This window comes from Rousettus aegyptiacus, unplaced genomic scaffold, assembly GCF_014176215.1.
Source record: "Rousettus aegyptiacus isolate mRouAeg1 unplaced genomic scaffold, mRouAeg1.p scaffold_m13_p_11, whole genome shotgun sequence".
NCBI lineage: Eukaryota > Metazoa > Chordata > Mammalia > Chiroptera > Pteropodidae > Rousettus > Rousettus aegyptiacus.
The window spans coordinates 18638107-18664653 of NW_023416286.1; the positions used below are offsets into that span (position 1 = coordinate 18638107).

The following is a 26547-nucleotide window of genomic DNA, read 5'->3' on the forward strand; positions in this document are numbered from 1 at the left end:
AGGATATAACAGACTGTCATAAGAACATCCAGAAAGTATACAGAATTGTATGAGGAAAAGTAAAATATAGTCCGGGGAAAAATTTGCCTGAAAATCATATCCTGAGGTAGATTCAAGATTTCCTTGATTCCTAAAAGTCTTAGGTTCTACAACCAACCAGGGTCGAATACAAAGGAATAGAAGAAATAAAAACTTGGATGACTGAACTGACTGCCAATGTAGAATGCAAGTTTTGCTTTCAGTAGACTAGTAAGGCAAGTTTCGTTTAAAGCAGGCAAAATATAGTTACATGTACTTTAATATTTTTTTAAAAACAGTTGTTTCTGAATGATGGGATAATGGGTTATTTTTGTTGTATTATGTACATGTACTAAATGTTGTACAATGAGCAGAAATTACTTTTGCAGAACTCCCCCAACCTCCCAAAAAAGGTGAAAAAGAAAAAAAAATGATAGATAAAAGATAGCCTGAGATAAAAATGGATGAAAATTCAGCAGCTATTACTCTATCTTCATCTACCTTTACAAAATATTCATAGTACGGTAGGTAAAAGCAAGTTCTTACAGAAGCAGGGCGCACTCACAAAAAGCAAATAGAGCTGATGTTAGGTTCTTAGAAAACAAATTATTTGACTTTTGAAACAAACAATACTAAAATAGAATCATATTGCATGCCAGTGGATAACATTTAGCATTAAATGTACTAAAAGTTTTTATTGCTTCATACCTTTATTTGTGGCAGACCCATCTTTGATCTTTTGCTTCAATGACTGCAGCACATTTTGTACTTGTTCAAATATGATGTCCACTTTCCCATCATCTTCCAGCTCCATCCAGAAAGTTTTTGCATCACCTAAAATCAGTGAATAGTCTAAGACCTCAATAAAAATAGACTGTAATTTCCCCCACGGTACATGTTATAGAAAATCCACTTGGTTTCTAAATCAAGATTTAGCTGTTCTCTCATTTTTGTTGAAGAAAAAGATTTTGGTCATTGTTTCTTTACAAAAAACCTAGAAACTAGGAATATGACCTATCTCACTTATTTTAGCTAATTTAAAAAATACGTTGAAAACTTTAGTAACACTATTTTTTGACTGGGAAACAGAAGGAATGACTTCATTCTAGGGTGGTAGTGGACGTTAATATAGACATGTTCATTTTAAAAGTTTTAGGAATATAACTGGCACTGAGTATGGAAGTGGATAGTTTCAAAATGAAGCATTTTAACAACTGTTCAAAAAACTACATGTCCAAAAATGCTTTTAAAAATGTCTTTTACGTTAACTTTTTAGTAATTACATTAAAAATAATGTTTAAAGTTTTTATAAAGTTATGTAGATGAACCAACATTTCAGATGCCCAGCAAGGTAACACCTTAAAAATTTCTTAGAGAAATAATCCTTCCACAGCTAAGAACAGAACGTGAGAAAGGCAATTAAAATAAATTGGCAAAAGCCAAATCTCACACTTACGCCAGGTTTAAAAGTAACAAAAATATCAAAAATGTTAAACTTTATAAAATGTTAAAATTAATGTATAAAATGTTTAAAATTAATAGACTTAAGCAAAGGAGAGACATAATAGCACTTTAGATAGGCCACCTGAGAACCTATTAGGATTGAGCAGAGAGCCCAGCAATTTTATGAAAAATATTTTCCTCAGTAAAAACTTAACTCAGAACTTGTAAGTTTGGCAATGAAGACTCTTCATAAGAAGTTTAGGCTTCAGAGTCACCTAACCCCAGAGGGAGCTCTGGCTAATTAGGGCTGCTGCCAGGACAGCAGCCTCAGGAGGGGTGTTGTTTCCTTGTTAATGTTCTGGCCCAGTGTGTACTACACAAGACTAAGCCTACTACTTTTAATTGCCCATAGCACAGCTCTGACAAGGTTTCAGCATCTGAAACAAATGCAAGAAAATGAGGACAAAAGGGATGAGAAGTGATGCTTTAAAGGCAGGCAAAAGCCATGATATGGAGGACCTTGTGTGCTATACTAAGCAACTTCATTTTTATATGGAAGGTAATGGAGAGTCACTCAAGAAGTTTAAGCATCTTAAGATGATTAGACTTGTTTCTTAGAAAGAACACTCATGTGACAGTGTAAAGGAGTCAAGAATGGTTTCTAAGTTTTTGACTCAGTCAACTATATAATAATAGTATGGAGTTGGGGAATAAAGGTAAAGGCACATGTGAGAAATTCAAGTAGGGTAAGTAAATTAGATACACAGGCTCCAGAGTTAAATCTGGTCTGGATATACAAACTTTGGAGTTAATAGTGTACAAATGCTTGCTGAAGTGAGTACACATGGTTAGAGAGAATGTACAGAGAATAAAAAGAGGGTCTTTAGAACATCAACGTGTAAGGGATGATTACGATGAGTACAAGAAAAAGGAATCATGGAGACTGAGGAGCAAACAGATGGAAAGAAAACCCAGGAGTAGCATCTCAGGAATCTGCACTTTGAAGTTGAGATGTATTTGAGTTTGAATCTCCTGCATTGTGTGACCATATCTATAAAATGGGAATCACAACAGCATCTACTTAGAGTTTATATGCACATAAGCATGTAGCAGTTAGCAAGAAATTACTGTATACAATTTAACAGGAATATAGTCTTAGACAAAAGGAATTAATCTTTAATAGTGGAATTTTAGACATCATTAGAGAAAATATTTTGTAAAGCAGGGCTTTTCCAGAATCCTTAAAATCATTGTTTTTTACTGAAAGATAATCAACAAAATCACTACTTTTAGGCAAAACTATTTGTGAAAAATTTATTATTATTATCGTTTCTTTTCTTGGATATGAGTCAATACTTCATACTAGCGATTTTTTTTTTGAGGTAGACACCTAGACAGGAAGGATTTTGAAGGATTTAGAAATGGCTTTTTGTAGCGTTATAATATTCTGGAATCATACAATTCTCTGCTGGCTTGAGAAAATAAGCAGTGATGCTGAAAGACACCAATCAAGACTTATGAATTTTTGTTTTTCAGTGAATTTTTGTTTTTCAGTAACTATCATTTGAAACTGTGTTAGAAATGACACTACATGATACCAAATTATTCTTATATGAAATACTTAAAAAGAATTATTTTAAAAGTCCTGGAATGGGTTAATAAAGAGAACACTGACAATATATTCAAGAAACTAAAGCCAATCAGAAAATACTGAAACTATCTGCTTGCAGAATAAGTGAATGTTAACTAAGGAATTCATATTTATTTGTTTGGAGTTTTTAACATATTGTTGCTTACAACATCCTTATTATCTCACACTGCTAGGTTTAATCATCATATTTTAATGGTTTTTCTTCATGTCTTCCCTCTTGATCATTTTCTTTGTTTTCCTGCTATGGAAACTTTAACCACAGTAATATTCAGTAAGAAAGGAGGTAACTAACCTATCTAATGAGATTGACATTCAGTTAATAACTTTTTTATACAAAAACACTAAATGAGTATCATAAGAAGAAACATTTAAGTGACATTCAACTGTAGACTGTATAGATGGTTACCACAATGTAAATGATTTCGATTTCTTGCTCCTTTACTTCTTTGTGCATTGTATGCATGCTGAGGATTATAATCTAAAACTGTAAATATTTCAGTATATTTCACTAGAAGACAGTTACAAGGAATACAGGAACAGATACTTGAATTGAAATCAAATTAGTATTCTAATATTGCTATTTGCTTGCAAAAATGAAGAGTACTATCTGATAACTACTGTCTGTCCAAACTCGCTCCTTTATTTAGCTAGATAACTATTTATTGCAAGAACATAATCAGGAAACAAGAAGTATAGCAGTTTTGTAAAGAAGGAAGACATATTATACTGTGTCTCCTAATCTCACTTGAAATAGGCAATGCTAATGAATCACACTGATCTGAATTCATTTACTAGATACATATTTATGGAATACTTACCAAATACACTGATAATGACTTAGGAACACAGAAATATATATATTTCTTTTAAAAAAATTATACTTCGATCTCCCTTGAGGGGCTTCAGGGCACAGGTCTAGAGGACCTCTAAGACATCTTTGAGCCTATGATCAATCAGCAAACTGTGGTCTATGAATTCTAGGCAGTCTCCAAATCCTTTCAGAGATTATGCTAGGTCAAATTATTTTAACGGTAACATTAAGACATTATTTGCCTTTTTCTATATTGACATAGATGGTTCTATAGTAGTGGTGAATAAAAGTGCTGGTGTGTTAGCATGAATCAAGGCAGAGGCACCAAACTAAATCATTGTATTCTTCACCACCAATTTTACTTAAGGTCCTTGAGAAAGCAACCTAAATAATTACCACAGTACAATGGCTGTCTCAAGAAAAAGCTCTAGTGAGATTTTTTGAATTAAGCTAAATTAGCTGTTTTTTTAATAGAAGATCATTTTTACTTAAAAGGACCACTAATAAAAATTATGTTTTTTTCAGACTTGGATGTTTGGCACACATTTTCTTGAAAATGAACAAAGTGAGACTATCACTTGAAGAATAAAACTGATAGCATTTGTTACTAATAATAAAATTTAAGTTACCAAGGTAAAATTGGAAATTTAGAAACTGTGCATTTGCCCTGGTAAGCTTGACAGCGTCTCAATAATTAATCGCTTTTTGATGAGATTGGCAACAATATTAACAACTGATTTTTTTAAATAGTATATGGTGAAATATGTCAATATTTGCAAAAATCTGAATAATTCGTTGAACCAATATTTTCCAAGTGACCAATGCATGATGTTATAAAATCATACATATGTAAAAGACAAAGTGCAAGACAGACCAATGAATTTTAATGTAACAAAGTGTAAAAAAATTCACTGATATGAGTTCAGATTTCACCATAACTAACCTTGAAGGAATGACTACTTGTTGAATTCTGTAGTTGTATCAAAGAAAAATATCCACAATTATCTGAAAGGCTATCAAAATATTCTTCCTTTTCCAACTTCTTGTCTGTGTGAAGCTTCATTTTCTTTATACATTTCAGCCAAAGCAACATATCACAACAGATTGAATGCAGAAGTAGATATGAGAATCTCTCTTCTATTAAGCCAACTATTAAAGAGATTTGTAAAATGTAAAACAATGTTCTCGCTAATTTCTGTTTTAGAAAATAGTTATTTCTCACAAAAACGTAATGTATATTAACAATTTGGGTTTATTATTTTTTTTTTTTTTAGAAAATGAGTCAATTAACATTTTCGAAGCTTCTCAATTTCAATTTCTAATACAGTAAATATGAACATAATTATCCACATAAATAAGAGCTCTTATGGATTTTAAATGCTTTTAAGAGTATAAAGTAGTCCCGAGACCAAAAGAAAGTTTAAGAACCACTAGCCTAGATAACAATCCAGTGAAATCAGTACTATGATATGTCTTAACAGTATTAAAAATATATACACATTCTTACTAAAGGGCTGAGTGAAAGATGTTGATCTAAACAATTTTGGAAATAAATGGAGTCTGTAAGACTAAAGGTAAAAGGAACTATGCACAAGCACTGTAGTTTCCCTCCTGGCAATAAATTTACATCTCTGATACTGCTATACACATACAGGCATACCTTGTTTTACCATGCTTTGCTTTATTGCATTTCACAGATGTTGCATTTTTTTTTACAAATTGAAGGCAAGACCCTCCACTAGCAAAAAGATATGACTTGCTTTAATACTCACTTTTTATTGTGGTGGTCTGGAACCAGATATGCAATATCTTTGAGGTATGCCTGTATACTGGAATTGAGCAATTAATTAAATGGGTAACAGATGGTGGGAGCCACATTTTTCACTGTTGGAGTGAGAGTTTATGGATAAGCAAGGAGAGTATGCTAGAATGATCCATGTGGTAACAAATAAGTGTTGGAGACATCAATATATAACTCACATTTAGCTTAATATAGATACACACTTACATATAAAAGTACATATAGATATGTGTGTGTATATATAAATGTTAGTAAACAATAAACACACCTTGCCCTGATCTTGGTTTCTATTACAATTCTCCAATAAAAGAACCAATGCTCATTCAAGAAATGGCTGATTCTAGGACTGGGGTGGGAAATATACAAGGTGAGCCTGGAGCATCTTCTAATACCAGAAAATAAGGAAGTGCTATAAAAATCGAACTGAACCAAACTGAATCAAACTGAGCCCAACCCACCTATATCGGTGGGAGTATGTCAAAGGGACACAGAGCCAACTGAAAGAGCTCCCAATCGCCAATCCTGAGACAATTTGCACAACAAAATAAAACAGTACTGGATTATAAACCAAAGTATAAAATAAGTATCCATGACTTCATATTGATATAAATGATTGAATTTATTACATAAGTGGGGGAAAGGAGATAAATTTTTCTTGCAGAAGAATGTAGATATTCTGTTCTTAAAGAGGGGGCCATAAATCCCCACGGCTTAAGTGTGGGCTACACACAGTGATTTCCTGTCAAAGAGTACAGTAGGTAAAGGAAGAAAATAAAGGTCATTTAGTAGGTAAAGGAAGAAAATAAAGGTCATTTACAGTAGAGAAATCAGATAACACCATATCAGCTAGGTGATCAAGCTCAGTATCAACAAGTGAGAAATCACATTAATAACATGTATCCTTGACATGCTGTGGTAAAAATGGCACTTTACCTCTATGGTCTTCCTTCCCAAACGCCATAACCTCAGTCTAATCATGAGAAAAAAAAATCAATCAATAATTCCAATAGTAGGGCATCCTATAAAATACTTTTTGTGGGATAAAAAATCCCACAAAAATAAAAAACAAGTCTGAGAAACTGTTGTATCCAAGAGGGCTCTAAAGAGACGTGACAAGTTAATGTAATGTGGTATCTCAGATGGGATCCTGGACAGAAAAAGACATCAGATAAACTGAAGGAAACAGGAGTACATTATGGACTTACTAATAATAATAAGTCAATACTAATTCATTAATTATAACAAACGTACCAGCAGAATATAAGATGTTAATCACAGGCAAAAGTGGATGGAGGAAACGTGGGGACTCTTTGTACTGTCCTCTCAATTTTTCTGTAAATCTTAAAGTTCTCTAAAACATAAGTATTTTTAAAAAGTACCTAACGTACTGACTTAGCATTACAGATATACTATTAATTATGAATACAGTCAAAATATTGGCTACATCAGAAAAATCCTTAATTCCTTCTAATGCAGAAAAGTCACTTGCAATAAAACAGCTTGAAAATCCCACAATTTGTTTTAAGTAGTCTATACACTTTTAAACAAAGTTTAACAATGGTTTTTCAACCTACCATTTTTTTCTCCCATCTTTTGGCGTCGTTTATAAACATAAAAGTCTTCAAAATTAACTTTATCAAAAGACTCAATCACTTTGATTGGAGAATAGAACTGGAATCCAACTGTGGTCTCTATGAAATTTGCAGTCCTCAGAGAAAATACATCAACATTATTCCATTCTAAACCCAATATTCTTTGATACTTGAATTTTCAAATAGAAATTGCGGTTGAAGAAACTTTCAGAAATGACTACTCCAACATAATGACAAGTCCATGTATCTTCATCAATTAAATATTTATAGTTGTATCAGATCACTGACAATATCTTTTTAAAAATAAAAACCAACTCCATCTTTTGGTCCATGAATGCATGAAACATTCTGTAAGGAAAACAATAAAAAATGGTACATATTTGTAAAGAATCAAATATATACAAAAGGATCATTATATAATAATAGCTGTATCTTTTCAAACAGCATCAATTGTGAAAAAAAGAATACTTATTACCTGGGAAAGTAAAATATCACAATTAGGAAAATCATAGAGAAATTAACAATATTTAATATACTCTTAAATTACCAAACTATCCCTATTTTATAAATATTTGATTAAAACTTTTAAAATAGGAATAATAATGCTAACTATCTCATAGAGTTACAGTGAGAATAAGACTTAACCACTTAGAATAGAGCCTGGCACATACAAAGGACTCAAAAACTGCTAGCAATAATTATTAGTCTTTCAGTAAATATACTTTTATCATAAAATTTGGATTTTGGTATATATAAGTTTTTATAATCTTTTGCTGATAATATGTCATGCACGTTCCCCTAGTCGCTAATATTTTTCTATAATATGACTTTTCAATATACTTTGGTCAATAATCCATATATCAAAATACACTAAAGAATTTTAATAATTAAATTTTAATAAAATTAGTATTGTGAATAAACCTCTATATTGAACATTTAGATTGGTTTTTTCAGTATAATAATGCCGGAATATGCTTTATGCATTTCTATGTTGATTTCTTTAAGATATATACCTACAGGTGGAATAGGTTAAAGAGAGATCTCCAATTTTCAGTCTTAAGACATTAGTTAACATATGATAAATTCTCCCATTCCCTCATCAAACCCACAGAAATTTTAGAATATTTTTAAAAATTAAAAATATGTAGTCATGCTGAAAACAAAACAGGAATTCTCTATGGACCTAGTCTGTGAGACCTCCCTGGGGAAAGGAAACAGATGGGAAACTGCAGAGATAATGTCAACCACCACCATAACATGGCAAATGGAAACACAAATCCTCTCAGTGCACAACCAAGAGTAATCAAACACCTGAAGAAAGCTACACCATGAGACTGAACAAGCCCACAAACTGGTGGACTTAAATTCAAGAGGAGAATTAATAGAGCATTCTGAAAATTTTAAAACAAATGTTATTGTATTTAATACTCCTAAAGAGCAAAAGAAGGAAATCTCATCCATGAATAACATATAATTTTGAAAAATAACCAATAAGATTACGGCCATGCCACCCTGAACAAGCCCAATCTTGTCTGATCTCGGAAGCTAAGCAGGGTCAGGCCTGGTTAGTACTTGGACGGGAGCCCACCTAAGAAGACGAAGTGCTATAGGTGTGAAAAATAAAAAATAAGGGATTGTAAGCCGACAAGGTCCTTGCAATCTGTGAGGTCAACCAAGGGTTAACTCATCTAAAAAAAAAAAGGAAGAAAAGAAAAAGAACTAATTAGATATCTTGAATACAAAAACAGTTGTTGAATAAACTCAACAGAATACTGAATAGCACAGACTCAGATGAAGAGTCAATAGTAAGATGAAAGATTGAGTTGAGTAATTCGCTCAGAACACAGAGCAAAGAAACAATAAGAGGAGGGATAAAATAGAATGAAGAGGCAATAATGACCAAGAATTTCTCAGAATTAGAAACACATAAGCCCACTAAGGATTCATTGAGTAAGAAGCAAGACAAAATTCTTAATACATGCCATTAAACAAACTGTGGATAAACTTCAGAATATCAAAAATAAAGACAAAGTCTTAGAATTAGAAGTTCCCAGAAAAACCAGATTATCTGAAAGGAATGTGTATCAGACTTCTCAACAGAAATGCCAGATGCAACAAGAGAAAATAAGTTTGAACCCAGAATACTATTTCAGCCAAGCTATCTTTCAATAGTGAGGATGAAATAAAGAGATTTGTAAAGACATTCAAAGAACCTCTCAGAGACTCTCTGAAATAAGGAAGTATTTCATGAATAAAAGCTAACCTAAAAGGATGTACTGAGGTACAAGAAGCAATAATGAGAAGATGAGTAAAACACATTAATGCTAGATAAACATTGATTAAAAATGAATGCTAATAACAAACAAAACAAAAATGCTAGACGATAGAACCATGAAAATTATGTTCTTTACTGGAGAGGGGATGTAAGGGAATTGTTGCAAGGTCAAAGAAAGTAAAGTAGAAGCAAGCTAAGTTCTTTGTAGGGAGGTTATCAACACTAATTAAATTTAGACTTTGGAAAAAATAAATATAAGAACTGTTGAAAATATAAAGGTAATCTATTAAAAAGAAAGCAGGTTGAACAAAGAAAACTTGGGGCTAACCTCAATTTAAAAAGAAGAATAATGTTAAAATAAGATATGAAATATCTGAAGAGAAGCATCGTAAATAAGATGACAAGAAAAAGGCCAAAGAAGTTAATAATCACAACAGACTCAGACTGGATTGCAAGCAAAACCTAGCTACATTTTTAAATAAGAGACCCACTTAAATCACACAAAATATCATTGAGTGGCTGAATAAAGGGATGTGAAAGAAGACATACCAGCAAATACAGGAAACATTCATACCAAACAAAACAATTTAAAATGAAAACCAATAGGAGACAAAGAGAAATATTTTACCGAAAGAACAACTCATGAATACCTAATTGATATTACTGACAATACCAGATAGGCTTGAGATGTAAAAATCCCAATAAGAGGAATAAATATAAAAAAGTATATGCCCACTTCTCACTCCCAGGACACAGGTCCATCAAGTTTTATAGATGAATTCTAAAAAAAACTTTTAAGGAACAGGTAATTTCTACAGTATACAAAAAGTTCCAGAGCAAGAAAAATATGGGAAGCTAGTCAACTTTTTTTTTTCTTTTTTAGATTAATATAGCCTTGACACATAAAAAAAGAAACTCAAGGCCAAAAGCACTTCTGGGTATATAAGCAAAAACACTAAGTAAAAATATGCAGCAGTTGACTAAAAGTATATTATCAATATAGAGTTTATCAGAGGAATACTCCAAAAATTTAACACTGGAAAGTTTCTCAATGTAAATTCCTATATTAATAAAGGAAAACTATCATTTGAGATGCAGAAAAACAAAATTTTAAAAATTCAACGAAAGTCAACAATTGTTGGGGGAAGGAGAGAGGGCATACTCTTAACAAACTAGTAATAAAAGAGAACTTCTTTAACCTGATAAAGACTGCCTACTAAAACCTAGCAGCAAACATCATAGTGATGAAACACTAGAAGCATTTTCATTTAAAGTAAGGCACAGGATAAGAACACTTGCCACCACTGCTCTTATTGAATATTGTACTGGAAATCTTAGAAAAATACAGTAAAACGAAAAAATGCCTAAAGATTATAGAGAGAAAAATCTGTAGAATAAACAAAAACTAACAAAATCAAAAAAGTCAAAAGCCAAACAAAAAGTTGGGAGAAAATGTAACATATTTTAACAGTAGTAACAAAGGAAGGACATAGCCATACACACTGAAGAAATTTTTAAAAATTGTACAGGATACCATATCCAGGTCACATAGAGAACTTCTTAAATCATTCAGAAAGAGATGACTAAATAGAAAAATGGACATTTTTAAAAGGACATTATATAAATTTAGATAAATTTTAGGTTAATAAACATGGACACTGCAATCTTACTGGTTATCAGAGAATGAAATTTTAAAAAATGAGTACCACTTTCATCCATCAGATGGGCAAAAAGAAAGAAAACATCTCATTGATCTAGATTACAGGGAAACTAAACTCTGATAACTACTTGTGGGATGTGTGAATTAGTAGAAGTATTTTGTAGAAAAATTGGCAAAGACCTATTAAAAATAAAAATGTTCATAACATAAAATGAAGCAATTCCACTTTTAGGTATATATCTTGAGAAATAGCACATGTGCACAAGAAAATACATACAAGAATTTCCCTGCAGCATTGTTCTGAAAGTGAAAAATTGGAAACAACCTAACGTTCATCAAAAGGAGAATGGCAAAGAAAATGTGGTATACAGTACGCAACAAACAAAACTGAATTTACGATGGAAACCAATGAGATAAAAATATATTTTTTACATTAACAGAAAAATTCAGTTATACACTAGGACACCATCAAGCAGTAGAATGAGAATATGAGCTATAAATAACATGTATACAATGCAAAAATATTATCAAGAGTTACAGAATTAAAATATACTATTTCTCCTTTAAAAATTATGAATGCATGTATGCGCTTATTTTAGGTATAAAAAAATGGGAACTCAGCAACAGTCTTTGTTGTGGGGTTGAGGGAGCAAGTGAGAATTCAGGAATTATGAACTGTTTCTTTATCTGTAAGGTTCTAATTTTGTAAAAGAAAAATGTAAAAGTGTACTCAATTTAAAAATTAAGCATATAATTTTCAAAAAGGGAGTTTTAAAGCTTTCTAGAACATATTGCCAAACTGCTTTCCAGAAAGGTTCTAACAATTTATACTTCCACCTACAGTATATAAGCACACTCAGTAATAGCTTCTTTTTAAAGGAAGCTCTCTCTGGTGTTAATATATTCTAAAATTTTTTAAATAACTGAACTTACAAAAGTAAAACATGCTTACTGGAGAACATATGCAAATACAGCAAAGCATACAGGTGAAAATTTAAATCGCTCATAATCACATCATCGAGAGACAACTAGTGTTAACATTTTGAAGTGTAACAGGAAATTTTTGATTTGTTCATATTTTCCCCTTTCTCACTTTTTCATTTTGGCAGAAAAGTAGTTTCACTTCAAATTACAGTTCCTTTTTGTTTTTAGAAATACTCTTATGAAACTGTGCCCATTTCCTCTGTTATGTTTTAATTAAGATAACAGTAATAAACATTTGAGTATAACTCATGTGTCAGTCACACTTCTAAATATCTCATTTTTTCATAGTCTGCTTTTCTAGTGAGGTTGGTTAACTGAGGCATACCACTCTGTAAGTGCCAGAAACTAAAAGAAACAGAATGGTCTCAGAGCCCATTTTTTTATTATTCCACTCTGCCGCCTTAGTTACCGCTTTTCTTGGCCTCAATACATATATAACTCGTTACAGGTTTCCACATGCCGAAGAGCAGGAAATTGCATACTGTTCCTTATTTTAATTACGCATTGGATAAATGCTTATTGGTTTGCGGTTAATGTCACGTGCTCTTAAGATCTGCTCTCAATTCCGTGATCTCGGGTAAATGATTTTACTTAGGGCTCGTGCAGTCTTACCTGTGCAATGGGTCAGTGGTTAAACCTTCAAGTTCTGCTTCTGGATTTTATAGTGCAGTCCATTTCCTGCAGCCCCTTTTACAGCCTTGGGTTCCCAGCTGCTTAGGAATCACTTCACATTAAGGTGTATACCGCAAGACAGACTGAAATGGGGCTTGAGAACTCAGCCAGCCCGGGACTGCACGTGGGTGAAAGGAAAAGGGAGGTTGCAAGGGCTGAGATCCACGCGGCTGAGGGCTTCGCGGCGTTCTCAGGTTCTGGGCCGGAGAACCCATCCGGGGCCACCCAAGGCCGTGCCTCAGCTACACTTGCTTCACTGCGTTTATCATTCCGCCTGCTCCGTTGGCGAGGCTGAGGTCGGGCTACTCTCCGACTCCACGCCACCAAGAATTCATGAGCCCAGGTGCCCCCTGGCCTGGAAGTACTTCACCTCAGTTCTCACCTCAGTATCAACTGTCCCGCCTCGCCAACAGCCGAGAAGGCGAACCGCCCAATCTCTAACATCCAGGGCTACCAAAAGCGAATACTAAATGGGAGGAGTCGGACACCAACGGATCCCACCGCCTGGTCGGGTGCCCATTGGTTGCACACCCCACTGGGTCCACGCCTTAGATATACGCGCGCGTACCTCCAGCAACGCGGCGGCGCAGGGGCGCGCCGCCTCCCAATTGGCTGTCAGAGCTCTCGGGTTGTCTCGCGCTCTCTGTCTGGACCAATGGGGATAACCACAGTCGAGAGGCCGGCTTCGCTGGAGAGGTGGCGCAGCTGTTTCCTTCGGTAGGTGTTTGGCTGCCATCTTGTGTGTGGCTAACCCTGGGCTTCTTGGCAGTTGAAAGCTTACTTAGCGGCTCAAGGTGTATAGGGGTCCTGAGGGAGCTTTGGAGGAGAGGAGGGGCCTGAGGGTCTTTTCACTTCTCTGAATTCCTGGGCTGATTCTCAGCCCTGGGAAGAGAGGGCGATGAATGGTGGTGGTAGTGGTGGGGGGGGATCCCAGGCATGTTTTGTTCGTCATTGTGAGGGCTTGGCGGGGGCTTTAATGCATTAACACTGATTCCTTGGATTCCAGGGAGCAGTTCTCATAATATGTCTCAGAAAGATTCTGGCCATCAGCCTCCGGACTCTTGGTTCAGAAAGGAACAAGGCTAGTGATTAATGGAAAGAGGAGAGAGGAAAATGCCTCGCCTTTATACTCCGATTTGAAAGAGACGTCTTTATTTTCTGTTTCGGAGGGAGAGACTGCTAAAGTGTTTGCTTTTCTCGGTAGTTATTCACTAAGGCAATCATTTGTTAGTAGTGGGAGTCAGTTTCTGCGTTCGGGCAGTTTTTGTTCACCAGTGTGCAGCCTGTATTTCTGCATTGGTCTTTTTTAAAAGGTGGAAAGTGGTGATCTTTGCAGAAGCAGTGGAAGTGAAGGAAGAATTTTGTCAAAATTTGGTTTCCCTGGTTACAATCAGTAGAAGATTTAGAAATCTCTGGGTTTGCCTTTACCTGCTTGGCTTCTTGGGGGCGAGGGCAGGGGGAGGCTTTTGTGAGCGAAAGCATCTTAAGCTCTCTTTGGTTTAGGAGGGAAGAGACAAGTACCTCTTTCTCATTTTCATTTTTTAAATTGAAGTAGAAAGGATGCATTATCTCTTATTTGAGGGGAAAATTTATCAGATCTGAAAACCTAACCGATAGAAGGCTAATAGTTTGTGATTAACTTGAGCTGGTTTGACTTGCTTGAGAGAAAAGCAGAGATACGTATTTCCTTGAGTTTAGTTTTCAGTTATCCAGGGTTTTACTGATGACCCAACAGATACAACAGTACCATGTATTTTGTGGGAGGAATACAAAAAAAGTAAAATAATTTAGTAATTAAATATTAATTTTCTTTTCAAATTTTGCTTTTTAATCTGAGTCTTATGAAACTTAAGTTGCAAGTGTTCAAGTATTGTTGTAGCTGCCAGCCCCGAAAAGACACATGGACCACTAGAACTCAGTGAGTCATAGGAAACACACTCTTTATTGAGCCAGCTGGGTCTGGCAGGGGTACGCAGACCCCAAATTAAGCAGCCCTGAAATGTAGAGGTACAGGGTTTTTAAGCTCTAAACCCCATTCTTCATTCTGTCTGAACGCAAAAGTCTATTTTTCTTCTATTTACTAACTGTTAACTCACAGGTCAGTTGTGCAAGCGGGGGTACAGAAGCAGAAAGCTTGTTGTTAGAATGTTATGTACCTATGGATGATAGCCTATGTTCCCATGGGCAATAGCCAAGCAGTAATTTTCCAGCCAGCACAGTATCAGTAAGAGATCGGTGGCTGAGGAACACCAATAACACATAGTACTGCTCAGGAAATGTTTGCTAAAACTTTTGTATAGCGTTCACATGTAATCGTGCCTGGTCTATAGTCAACAATATAATTGTCGAATGAATAAAATAATGCGGGAATTTGGAGTTGTGGTTGTATATTTTGGGGGTATAACTGAAAAATTTGTTAACCTACTTTCTGGAATAGACTCAATTTATTTGAACTAAATTTATTTGTTGCTTCCAATTTATACGTACAAATGATATTAAGGATAGGTTCATATTCATTATTGTGAGGTCTTTTTATGAGATCTAGCTATAAAGAAATTTCGATAATGAAGATGAGCTCTAAGTGATAAGGCTCTATTTACCATTTTTTATTGAAAGCATACAATCTCAATTAATGAATACCAAGCTGATCAGTGTCTTATATATCTTCTGCTAAAGAAAATTATTGCTTTTCTAGTTTTTTTAACATGAAGTCAAAATACTGCAACTTTAAATTTACTATATTGCATAAATATATTCTGTAATTTTAAATAGATAAGTAATATAAAAATAAATTAGGTATCTTTAAATTTTTCTTCAAAGAATACAGTTCTCTAGACTTAATATATCATCTGAAGATTCTTAGAAATTTTTAAAAATATTACTTGCATGAACAATGTTAAGGGACTTCAGTAAAAATGATTGAACTTAGATTGGTATGTTAGAGATTATTTTTCATTGCAATCTCACATACAAATTTAGACCTTTTCCCATTATCAGGTGGTGCACACTTTAATTATAAAAGAAAAACTTTAATAACACCCTTTAAATGAACGTGGTATTTTGTGACAGAATGTAGATTATGATCTATTTGTATAAATCAATCAAAGCTACTCTCAGAACCTGTTTGGAATTCTTGCATTTGGTACTTAAAAAACCTAATGATTTTATGAGTGAAGATTTTAATGTGATTATGAGTACTCTTTATTAAAAAAAAAAAAAATCCAAAATGTGAAAGGTCTACCTCTCCAGTAACTGAAAAACTAAATTCAAATAATAATCATTCTTTTAAAAATAACTTTTGAAGTACTAGAAATACTTGTTGTGCTTTATAATAGTTTTCATCACATAAATGTCACTTGGGGGAACATCCTGAGACTAAGTTTCAGAGATATTTCTCTTTTCCTAATTTAGAGCATTTTGCCATCACTTTTCTGGTCTTTAACCAATGTGATTCATTATGGGGATAAACAATGTGACTAAAAATAAAAAATGATTTAAAACACTATAAATATCAAAATTACCACTACAGTTTGTGCTGTTCAGCTAATCAATGAAATTTATTGAATGCCTGAATCATGAGTATGTCCATTAACTACTGAAAATGCTTGTAAGATAAACACGTGGAACATTCAGATCATTTTACTCAAAGGACAAAACATTTAAAGTCTTTTATATGGCTTTTTTTAAAAGATGGGTAATTGAAAACTAAAATTTTCCTTTCACTGTAAGGGCTCCTTTTATAATCTCATTTGCTCCTGGTGATTAAACTGTCATATTTGTGCAAATGAGCCCTAAATCTCTGACAAGTTTTTTCTTTAATACTTAATACACATTACTCAAAGCCTTTTTGGACAGTTAAATCTACTCCATTTGTATACAACTCTCTCCCTCTTGTGTGTTTTCTAGATTAAAAGGCTTAGATTTAAAATTTGAAATTCTTACCTCTCCCTTTTTTCCTAACTATATAATCGGTTGCTCAACTTCCAAAATGGTTTTTCTGTTCAATTTTCTACTCTCACTGCTACTGCTCTAATTTAGGCCCTTTGCTTTTTTCTTAAAGCATTTATGTCATTGTATTATTGACAAAGCCCATACTCCTCAACTTAGAATTTGTATTAGTTACAGGTTTGACTGCTATAACAAACTAAAAAATAATTGTGGCCTACATTTTTTTTTTTTAACCCTATGTAAGAATATGACCTGATGGGGTCACTTAGCTACAAAAAGTTGTCAAGGACCCAAGATCCTTCTAACTATTGTTGCTCTACTATTCTTATCATGCAGCTCCATCTTGTGGACCAAGGTGGATGCTTCTTACCATTCTATTGCCACATGCTTACACTAAAGGCTAGAATGTATTGTGGTAGGGCACATGACATATTTGTTCAGTGGTAGTAGGAGTAGAATTTTTATTCTCTAATTTTAGAAAGCTATTTTTTGTTTTATATTTTAAATAATAACTTCATTTCTGTTATGATTTCATGAACTTTTGATGGTTCTGTTAGATTTCTACACTCTTATTTGGGAGGCCACAATGGTTATGGACTGTATTATCACTCGTGGACCCAGGGACAACTCTGTACTTTGCCTTTCTCTGTAAAAATGGTTTCTACTCTCCAAAATTACTTTCTTTTGAAAGTAATTGACACCTAGCTCAACTTCTTTCAAAGTATAGACAATTTTATTCAATAGCAATCTCTACTTACACTATACTCAGATTCTTCATTTGTATATATATTACTTTATGGGAAACAGAATAACTTCTTGGAAGGCAAGAGGCCTTGAGTCTGGTGAACACATGTTTGCATGCAGTTGTTATTGGATAATTGTTTGCTCAATTAAAGTATATTTCATATTTCAAATAGAATAAAGAATTGAGTGGGGAGGTCAGAGATAGCCCTATCTTGCTGTGTATCTAAAGTCTGTTTTGTTCCTTTGGGGAGTATATTCATCTCTTACAAATAAAATGTCAGTACCCTGACAAAACATGAGCAAGGTACATGAACTAATGATCACATAAGAATAAGCACAAATGGCTTGTGTAAAAATATTTAACTTATAGTTGAAGAAATATTTAAACAAAGTAATCTGTCATACATCAAGAGACAAAATATGCATACTCTTTCACCCTTTATAGAAAACATGTGGAAATGGAGGTGGAGTCAAGGCTTCATGATCACAGCATAATTTCATTCTTGTGAAGAATCGGAAATAATATGCAATGGTAGAAAAATGGTTTAATAAAATTTGGCACACCAAGGATAGGCTACATTTTATGATAGGCCATATTTCAACCTTTTAAAGGGAATATTTTCAAAGAGTGTTTAATGACATAGGAAAATGGTCACCATTAAATGAGAAAAATGGAATAATCATTGAAGAAGAGCAAATCACAGTGAGATGCCATTACAGTATATCTTAAAATCCCCCGGCCCCCCCAAAAAGGGAAAAAAATATCAAGTGGCATCAAGGATGCAAGGAAATGGGATTTAGCTCCTGCTAGTGGGAATGGTGGGAATGCAGATACTACAGCAATTTGGAGGACAGTTTGATAGTTTCTCATAAAATCAAACATACCCTTATTATATGACCTAACAATCCCACTCCTAGATTGACATTTACCAGCAAGATATGAAAGCTCTATTAGCTTCTCTTTCTTGCCAGCATTATCAATTTTTAAAGTTACTTAGCATTATCAATTTAAAAAAATGGTAGCCATTAGTTGAGATACGTAGTAGCACCTCATTATGATTTCAATTTACATTTCCCTAACGACTTTTGTAAACTTTTCTCGTGAAGTGTGCAGTAAAAACCTATAATCATCTCTCTGCAAATATTTATAGCAGTTGTATTTGTAATCATCAAAAACTGGAAGTAAACCAAATGTCTCTTGACTGAGGAATGAATTTTTTAAAACTGAAGTATGTCCATAGAGTATAACGCTGAAATGAACCTCTTTTAGTCCAGTATAACACACAAATATATGGGGAAGGGACTATTGTATATCTTTATATTAAGTTATAAGAAAGAAACTTTAAAATGAGTCATAAAACATAAATAATGAAAACACTAAAAATGCGACCATACAGCAGATGAAAATGACTATTTCAAAATAAGCAAATAGAAATTGAGGAAAAGATGAAACTTTGAAATCATAAATAAAAGGAGCTCAGTAATGAGATGAGTAGGCCATAGAAGGATGTGAAATGAGAGCTAACAGAACTCAAGAAAAAATTAGGAAAAAGTGACAGCGATTAAATTAGAAAATGAGTGAATGTACATCACAGAAAGCACAAGAAATAAAGAATAGAAAGTAGAAAATTGAAAATCTAAGTTTTTGTTTGTTTGTTTGTTTTTGTTTTTTAAGGAGAGGGGAGAAAATGACAAGATAGGCAAAGACAGCCAGAATCCATGTATTAAGAGTTCCCCAAATGTAAAAGCATAGTGGTATTGTTATATAACATTCTGAATTCTTAATGCCACTGGATTCTATGCTTTAAAAATGTTAAAATTGCTAATTTTATATTTACCACAATAAATTTAAAAAATTTTAAAACCAAAGCAATGGAACAGAACAGCTATTAGATTCATAGTTCAAGAACACTTGACATTAAAGAGTGTTTAAGTCTACATATGTTGAAAGACACACCATGAACCTGGGTAATTCAATCCAGAACAGTTGGCACTAAGATGTATTCTTACAGAATTGTTGGATTTTAAAAATAAAACACACACACACAAAAAAACACCTTTTTGCATCAGTGAGGAAAAAAAAGACCAGCTTAACGTGGAAAGAAAATCAGATTGGATTAGATTTTCGGCATCAGCATTTTATGCTAGATAATAAAGCAACATTTTAAATATTCAAGGAAATAAATATTTCATATTTTACCAAATATCAGTTTGGGACATCAAAAACCACTTATAAACATGCAACAACTCAAGGAATATTGTTTCTATGAATCCTTTCTTAAGAATATATACTAGAGAACAAGTTTCAGACAACCAAGAAATGATTGGAGAACCATTAACATAAAGTCAAGTGGTGAGCATTGAATAAATTTTTTTGGAGCACTAGGATTAAAAGATGGAAATGATGATAAAATGGTATGTAAATGTTACATAGTCTGACAATGTAGAAATAATATAACTCACAAAAAATTGGGAAGAGAAAGGAAGAGTAAGTGAAAAGCATAATAAGGTGGTTGTTTGCCTCAGGAATTAGCAGTGAGGAAAAGGATAGCATTTGAAGCTGACTGATGGAAGCTTAAACATGCTGTAAGTAAGTATACCGTTAGATTTATAAGATAAAACACTAATAAAAATACCAGTGATCAAAACTACATGGTGAGGAAGAAGGAAGGGAAGAGGAAGTTACTAATTTTGTTACTGTTAAGAGCAAGGAACTAATAGTATCTTAAAAAGAGAAGAGGGGAATGAACAGCATTATATAAAGATACTATTATAGAATTAACCCCAAGAACAAAATACTAAAAGAAATACCTCCTCTAAGAAGAGCAAATAAAACAGGCCACATAGTGATACACATACATTTCTGTATATGTATTTGAGTGTACATAGATAAAAAAAATAGGACATGAAACATCACAACAACAAAAATATCAGGTGTGTTAGTAAATATATATGGGCTTAACTTACTTAATGATGCTGTTTGCAAAAGGTATAGCTGGAAAAAGTATGACTAAAAGGGAATTATTAATAAAGAATAATTTTAAAACAATGAAAGGCAAAGATGTATCAGATAAATGCAAATTAATAAAAAGCAGAGTTCATCATCTTGGTATCAGACAAGGCAGAATTTAGTTCAAAAAGCATTAAGATGAAGGACATTTTTATAAGGTAAGGGCTATATTCACAATGAAGTATTTTGAAATGTTGATTTACTAAATGACACTTCGACAGCTTTCGTGATGTAAAAACCAGGAGAGATATAAGGAGAAATAGAACCTGCTAATACAGAGGACTTTAACACACTTCTCTCAAAATAAGTCAGGTTAAGTGGACAACAAAAAAAAATTAGTTATAATACATAATCAGCAAGGTAGCTCTTACATATTTATATCTGTCTAGATCCATAAATAGAAAATATATCTTTTTAAGTGCACATGGGACACTTTAAAAAACGTATTATATATTAGACCACAAAGAAAACCTCAGTTCCAGAAACTATAAAATCAAAATTCTGACTACCTGCAATAAAACTAGAAAATAATTTTAAAATTAAAAGATAAAAACCTGATTCCAGGTTTCCATAGCATGATGACAACTGTCTAAATTCAGATCTCTCCATATACCTTTAGGAAACCATACAGCTCTATAAGGGGAGCGAGTTAAACCACCCCTAGCTCTGTCTCACATAATTTTAAATTATTGGTGTGTAGGGAAATAAATACTGAAATGTAGCAGAGATACATTTCTGGAACCTACGCTGAAGTGGCAAGTGAGGTTGAGACTTCAGAACAGAGGAGAAATAAGCAGGACCAAGGGTCAGTAGAATGCAGATTAAATAACTAAGAGGAAGCCTCACCCTAAGGAGTGAAATACAAAGAGGATCCAACCCACTAAACAAAGGAGGGGACTTGAAAGTGTCTGGGATCAAAGAGGCAGTCTTCTTTGAAAAGCAGGCTTCTGGGAAAAGAAGATAACTTGGAAGGGGCATCACTTAACTGACAGCTTGGTGGTAAAGAGAAAAAAAGAGGTAGTAGAAATTAAGGATCTTGGTGAAACAGAAGAGAAGATGGATCAACCTTTTTTCCATTCAAAAAAGAAGTTGTTGATTTAAAACTACTTTATTATACCAACAGAAGGTGCTGTTGAACAAAAAATCCAGTCATTCTTCCAAATCCCTCTTGTTTATGTACTACTGTTACCTGGTTTAGGAAAATTGAAACACTTTACAATGAACAGAAATTTGTAGACAGCTTTCACATAAAGTTACTATAAATAGAAAACATAAAATGAGAGTCAAAATATTTCAGCCAATGACAAGTCCCAAAACATGCAACTACGAAGCTAAAGAAATGAAGTCTCAAATACTGAAATTCAGAGCCTCAAAACAAATGTACAAAATGTATGAAAAATGAATTTACTAAACTCAGGAAATGAATGAAATGAAAAAAAGAAAAATCATTTTTTAAAATAAAGCTAACCTTCAGGGTACCCGAAGAAGGATAAATTTGACTGAATATAAGGGGCATTGAGAAAAGACATAAAGACAGCCAAAAGAATTAAAATGAAGAAAGGTAAAAGAGAAAGTGATATAGACAGTATGTAACATTAGAGTTCCTAAGGAAAAAAAAAAACAATAGTAGAGCTAATATTTAAACTTCAATCCATGAAAACATTTTAGAGGTAACAGAAGTCTTAAATCTATATATTGGGAAGGCTTGTGTCCTGGGAAAATTGACCCAGAATGGTCAGCTCTGAGTCACGTCCCAGTAAAAATATTGGACTTTGAAGATAATGAAAAATTCCTCTGGGTTTTCAGGCAGAAAGAAGAGGTTAGCAACAGACTTCTCAACAGGAACATAGAAAACAAAACAACTTTGGTAACACATTTAAGGCCTTTGAAATTGTAACCCAAAGATTTTATAACTATGACTCAATCCCAGAAAAAAAAAAAAAACATGATAAATCCCACTGTATTTTTGAAATTACATGATGAATATTCCATGAGCAAAGCCTAAAAAAAATTGACAAGAGTAGGAAGAAATATTTAAACTTATACCACAAAGAGCTAATCTCTTTAAGGAAAATAACCTCCCAGATTATCAAGGTAAATGACCATCAACCAAGTAGAAAAATGGACTAGAGATAAAAACAAAAGTTCACAGAAAAGGAAATGCAGATGATAAACTTATAAAAGATGTTCAACTTTAGTCGTATAAAGAGAAATACAAATGAAAGTTATAATAAAAATTATAGCTACACAAAAGCCTTTATCACCAAAATCCGAAGTTACACAATATACTCTATAGACTGTGGGGAAATAGGTACTTTAATGCATTGCTGGTAGGGATACAAAAGCACAAAGCCAAGGAGGGAATTTAGCAATATTCATTTGTTTTTGCATTTGTCCTATAACTAGGTATCTAACTTATAGGAATTTGTTCTTAAAGACACAATGGCATAAAATATAAACTGACGTTTGTATAGGTAACTTATAATAGCATCACTTGTGTTAGTAGAAGTTTGGAAACAACCAAAATGCCTTTCAATGGGGAACTGACTAAAGTGTCAACAGTGAAACAATCTCCAGGTAGATGATGTTCCTTTCAAGTTACCCTTTTTCCCAAGAAGTCATGAAGACTTCCATGTACTGATATGGAATGATCTGAAGAATGTATTATGAAGTGAAAAAAAAAAAAAACGAAGGCCCGGAACAGTATATAGTGTAATCTGTGTGAAGAAAAAGGTAATGAGAAAGGTGCTAACAATATAAGAGAGATTTCTCTATAACTTGTTTATATAGTTTTGATATTGGAATCACATATGTTTACATATTCAAAAATAAAATTATATAAAAAGGTAGAAAGAAATATATAGCATTTTGATGACATACCACTTAAGAAAAGGAACAATTTCTAGTGACTTTAGAGCATAATTTGTATGTACTGTGCCTTCTTAATGAAATATATTCAATAGAAGTACTGTATTGCTATTTTAAAAGTATTTTATGTATAATTTTAGGTAAAATAAGTGCTGCAAAATGTTAGTAATTGTTGGAAAAACTTATATATCAACTTTCTTGTAACCTAAATTTATTCTGGAAAGTCCTTTAACAGATTGAGTAAAGTAGAAATGAAGTACAAAATTACACAAGATAGCTAACATAATAGAGTATATGTTTTAGGGCAGGAACTGTGCTAGGCACATCTATATGCAATATAATTTGGCTCTTGCTGCTACCCATTAAGACTCGCGATAATATTTTTCATAGAAGTTCACAGAGGTTGAGATTTAAACCCACATCTGTGTGATCCCAAAGCCTGTGCTTTTTCTACTATGTTATTGCAGGATATACATCATATACTGAGAAGAAATAACATGAAGAGCTAAATGTTCTGTTTAAACCTGTAGTTGCTGCTCTGAAAATAAAGATGCAGACCCAGACTTAATGGTTTATACGTTCTTCATGCAAAAGCAATGTACTGAAGGAGAGAAGTGTAAGTTTTCTCTTATTTCTGATAGAAAATGTACACACACACACAAGTCCTTATGTTGATGTTGGAGATAATTTTACAAAAGTTTCATTGGTGACTAAAATAAGTAAGAGATGGGAACTAAAAGAATGACAAAGCACTTAAAAATAAAACTAGTTGACATGGGTTTTCATGATGCTGTTAAAAGCAAAAAACTCTTCAGAGCATCCCTCTGTGATAGTTCAAAGCTCTGTTTCTGCCCGTGGAAGACGAGAGCTGAAGGAAATTTGAGAGGTGCTAGAGTTTCCTTCACCCAAGCCATACCTCACACTTCTGCTGGCTCCCATTGATGATAAAATATTTTCATTCAATTAATTACTACTTTTTAAAGGATCTACCAGTTGAAGTAGTTGGGGTAGGAAGATTTTCCTATTTTAATTTGATTTATCTGTATATAATTTGTAATTCTGTATACCTGATTACAATAAGAAAATATGTTGAATTTCCTGTAAAGATTTTAAAAATTAATTTTGAAGCTTTTCTTTTTTCCAGAAACACTTGATCAGTGACTTTGGTGAAAAAGGCTGAGAAAGTTGAAACAAATTTGCAGATGACACACAACTTCTAAGGTAAGCTAATATAATAACTCATTCAAGACTGTAAATGTTGACAGACTTGTAGACTATAGTAACACTAGAAAAAATTTATCAGGAATAAATGTAATACCCCTATTTAAATTTTACAAAGCAATTGTAGAAGTATTAAATAGACTTTCATTTCCACCTAATATGTAAAATACTAGATTCGGTATTAGAAAATGCTTTAAAATGAATGGATTAACCCATAAAAAATAAGATAAACTTTCTGGAGCTAGAAACGGAATAAGTATACTCTGTGAGGTAAGCAAGTGCCAAAGTCACTGAAAACTTTGGGGCACCCATGGATTTCTGTTGGCACAGACATTTGTACCTGGTGAGGAATGGGGGCTGAGGAAGATTCCTTGGCTTCTGCAAAGTGTAGGGGACCTGATCAGGGACCATTTTGGAAAAACGTACAAGCCCTGGGTGGAATTAAAATCTCTCATAATAATTCCTGATTACTAGCTCACATTCATTTGGATTTGAGGCTTCAAATTACATTATTTTCATGGTCTCTAAAATTCCTGAAATGGAGAATTTTAATTTAAAATGGACTTGGGTCTGTAATGTTCTTTGGTACCTGACAGACAATCATAAATCCTCCTTAGAGAGAATTATCAACTTGTTATCAAATAATCATAGTTAAATTATATAGAAATATGTATATAACTAACAAGCTTATATAAGTTAAAATTTTTGTTAACTATATATATAAATTAATAAGTATGCTTATATACATGTAAAACTTCAGAAAATGTAAGGAGAAAGGATCAAAACAGTATGAACAAGAGCAGAAACCACAAACAACAAAAATATCTATAGTTTACCCATTAGAATTGTTTAATACATAAAATAAATGTTTAATATGTTTAATAAATTAAAAATGGATTCTAAAACATAAAGAGTAATAGACTATAAAAGTGACCAGGCATGTTCAAATAAAAACCTATTAGAATATCAGAAATGAAAATATAATTGTAGAACTTAAAAATTAAATGATGTTTTAAACCTACATTTAAGGCAAAGTTAGAGAAACTATATAGAAGGCCATATACAGAGAAAAAAGATATAGGAAAAATAAGAGATTATATGATCTAATCAGAGTTCTAGAAGGAAAGCATAGAATAGGAATGAGGCAATATCCTCAGTTGCCACTAAAAATTTGCCAGAATTAATGAAAGACACAAGTTCTCCGATTTAAGGATCCCAATGAATACTAAGCAGGATAAATAACAAGAAATAACAATCTTACTGTTAAGCTGTAGAATGTTAAGCACAGACAGACCAGTAGGTCACAACCCACACTTAAAAAAATACTATTCTAAATGGTGTCAATCAATGGTCATTGGCACCAATACAATGCCAACAGGAATTCCCAGTTTGGGAAGCTGTGAAAAGGGAAACTTTATTCAGTGCAAATAGCTCAGTTGTGGTTGTAGAACAGCTCAGTAGTGTTGCAGCTCAATTATGAAGTAGCCTAGCATGGCTGCGAGGTGGTCCTGGGCCGAGCCTCCTCTGGCTAGGCACCTCTGCTCTGGTCTGCTCCACTCTACTCCGGCAAGATGTCTTCGGTGTTGCAGTTTCAGCTCCAGTCAGGAGAACACACTCTTCTGTCTTTGGTGGAAAGGAAAAGTGTGCTCCCCAAGCTAGAGGGGAGCTGACTTATATAGACAGAAGTCCTCGCCACTGGTCCCTCATTGGTCTATTCTCATAAAAATGAGAACTCCAAATCCTTGCAGTTTGGTTCAAAAGAAATGTCCCGATTGATCAGTGAAGGTGCCGATGGGGATATAGCTGCACAGCTTCGATTGGATGTATCTGTTCAGGTCTTCTGCGCATT

At 33.5% G+C, this 26547-nt stretch overlaps 2 protein-coding genes across 13 annotated transcripts in view; one reads left to right on the forward strand and one right to left on the reverse strand.

Annotated features, from left to right (window-relative positions):
- Window positions 1-13441, reverse strand: part of LOC107510017 (SET domain bifurcated histone lysine methyltransferase 2) — an 86471-nt gene extending 73030 nt beyond the window's left edge. For 2 of the 7 annotated variants that reach the window (XM_036228557.1, XM_016143116.2), the window contains exons 1-3: window positions 12848-13441; window positions 7299-7664; window positions 727-852 (exon numbers count right to left, since the gene is read on the reverse strand). In XM_036228557.1, coding sequence (XP_036084450.1) covers window positions 727-852; window positions 7299-7314 — 142 coding nt within the window. In that variant the 5' untranslated portion in view covers window positions 7315-7664; window positions 12848-13441. Of the gene's footprint in view, window positions 1-726; window positions 853-4866; window positions 5073-5695; window positions 5969-6657; window positions 6695-7298; window positions 7665-12847 lie in introns of those variants that run through there. The other 5 variants (XM_036228559.1, XM_036228560.1, XM_016143118.2 and 2 more) reach the window with 5 other exon arrangements.
- Window positions 13442-13511: 70 nt separating this feature from the next.
- Window positions 13512-26547, forward strand: part of CAB39L (calcium binding protein 39 like) — a 129724-nt gene continuing 116688 nt past the window's right edge. For 3 of the 6 annotated variants that reach the window (XM_016143128.2, XM_016143126.2, XM_016143129.2), the window contains exons 1-3: window positions 13519-13624; window positions 23945-24093; window positions 24622-24698. The gene's annotated coding sequence lies outside the window, so the exon portion shown is untranslated. Of the gene's footprint in view, window positions 13625-23944; window positions 24094-24621; window positions 24699-26547 lie in introns of all 6 variants that reach the window. The other 3 variants (XM_016143127.2, XM_036228566.1, XM_036228567.1) reach the window with 3 other exon arrangements.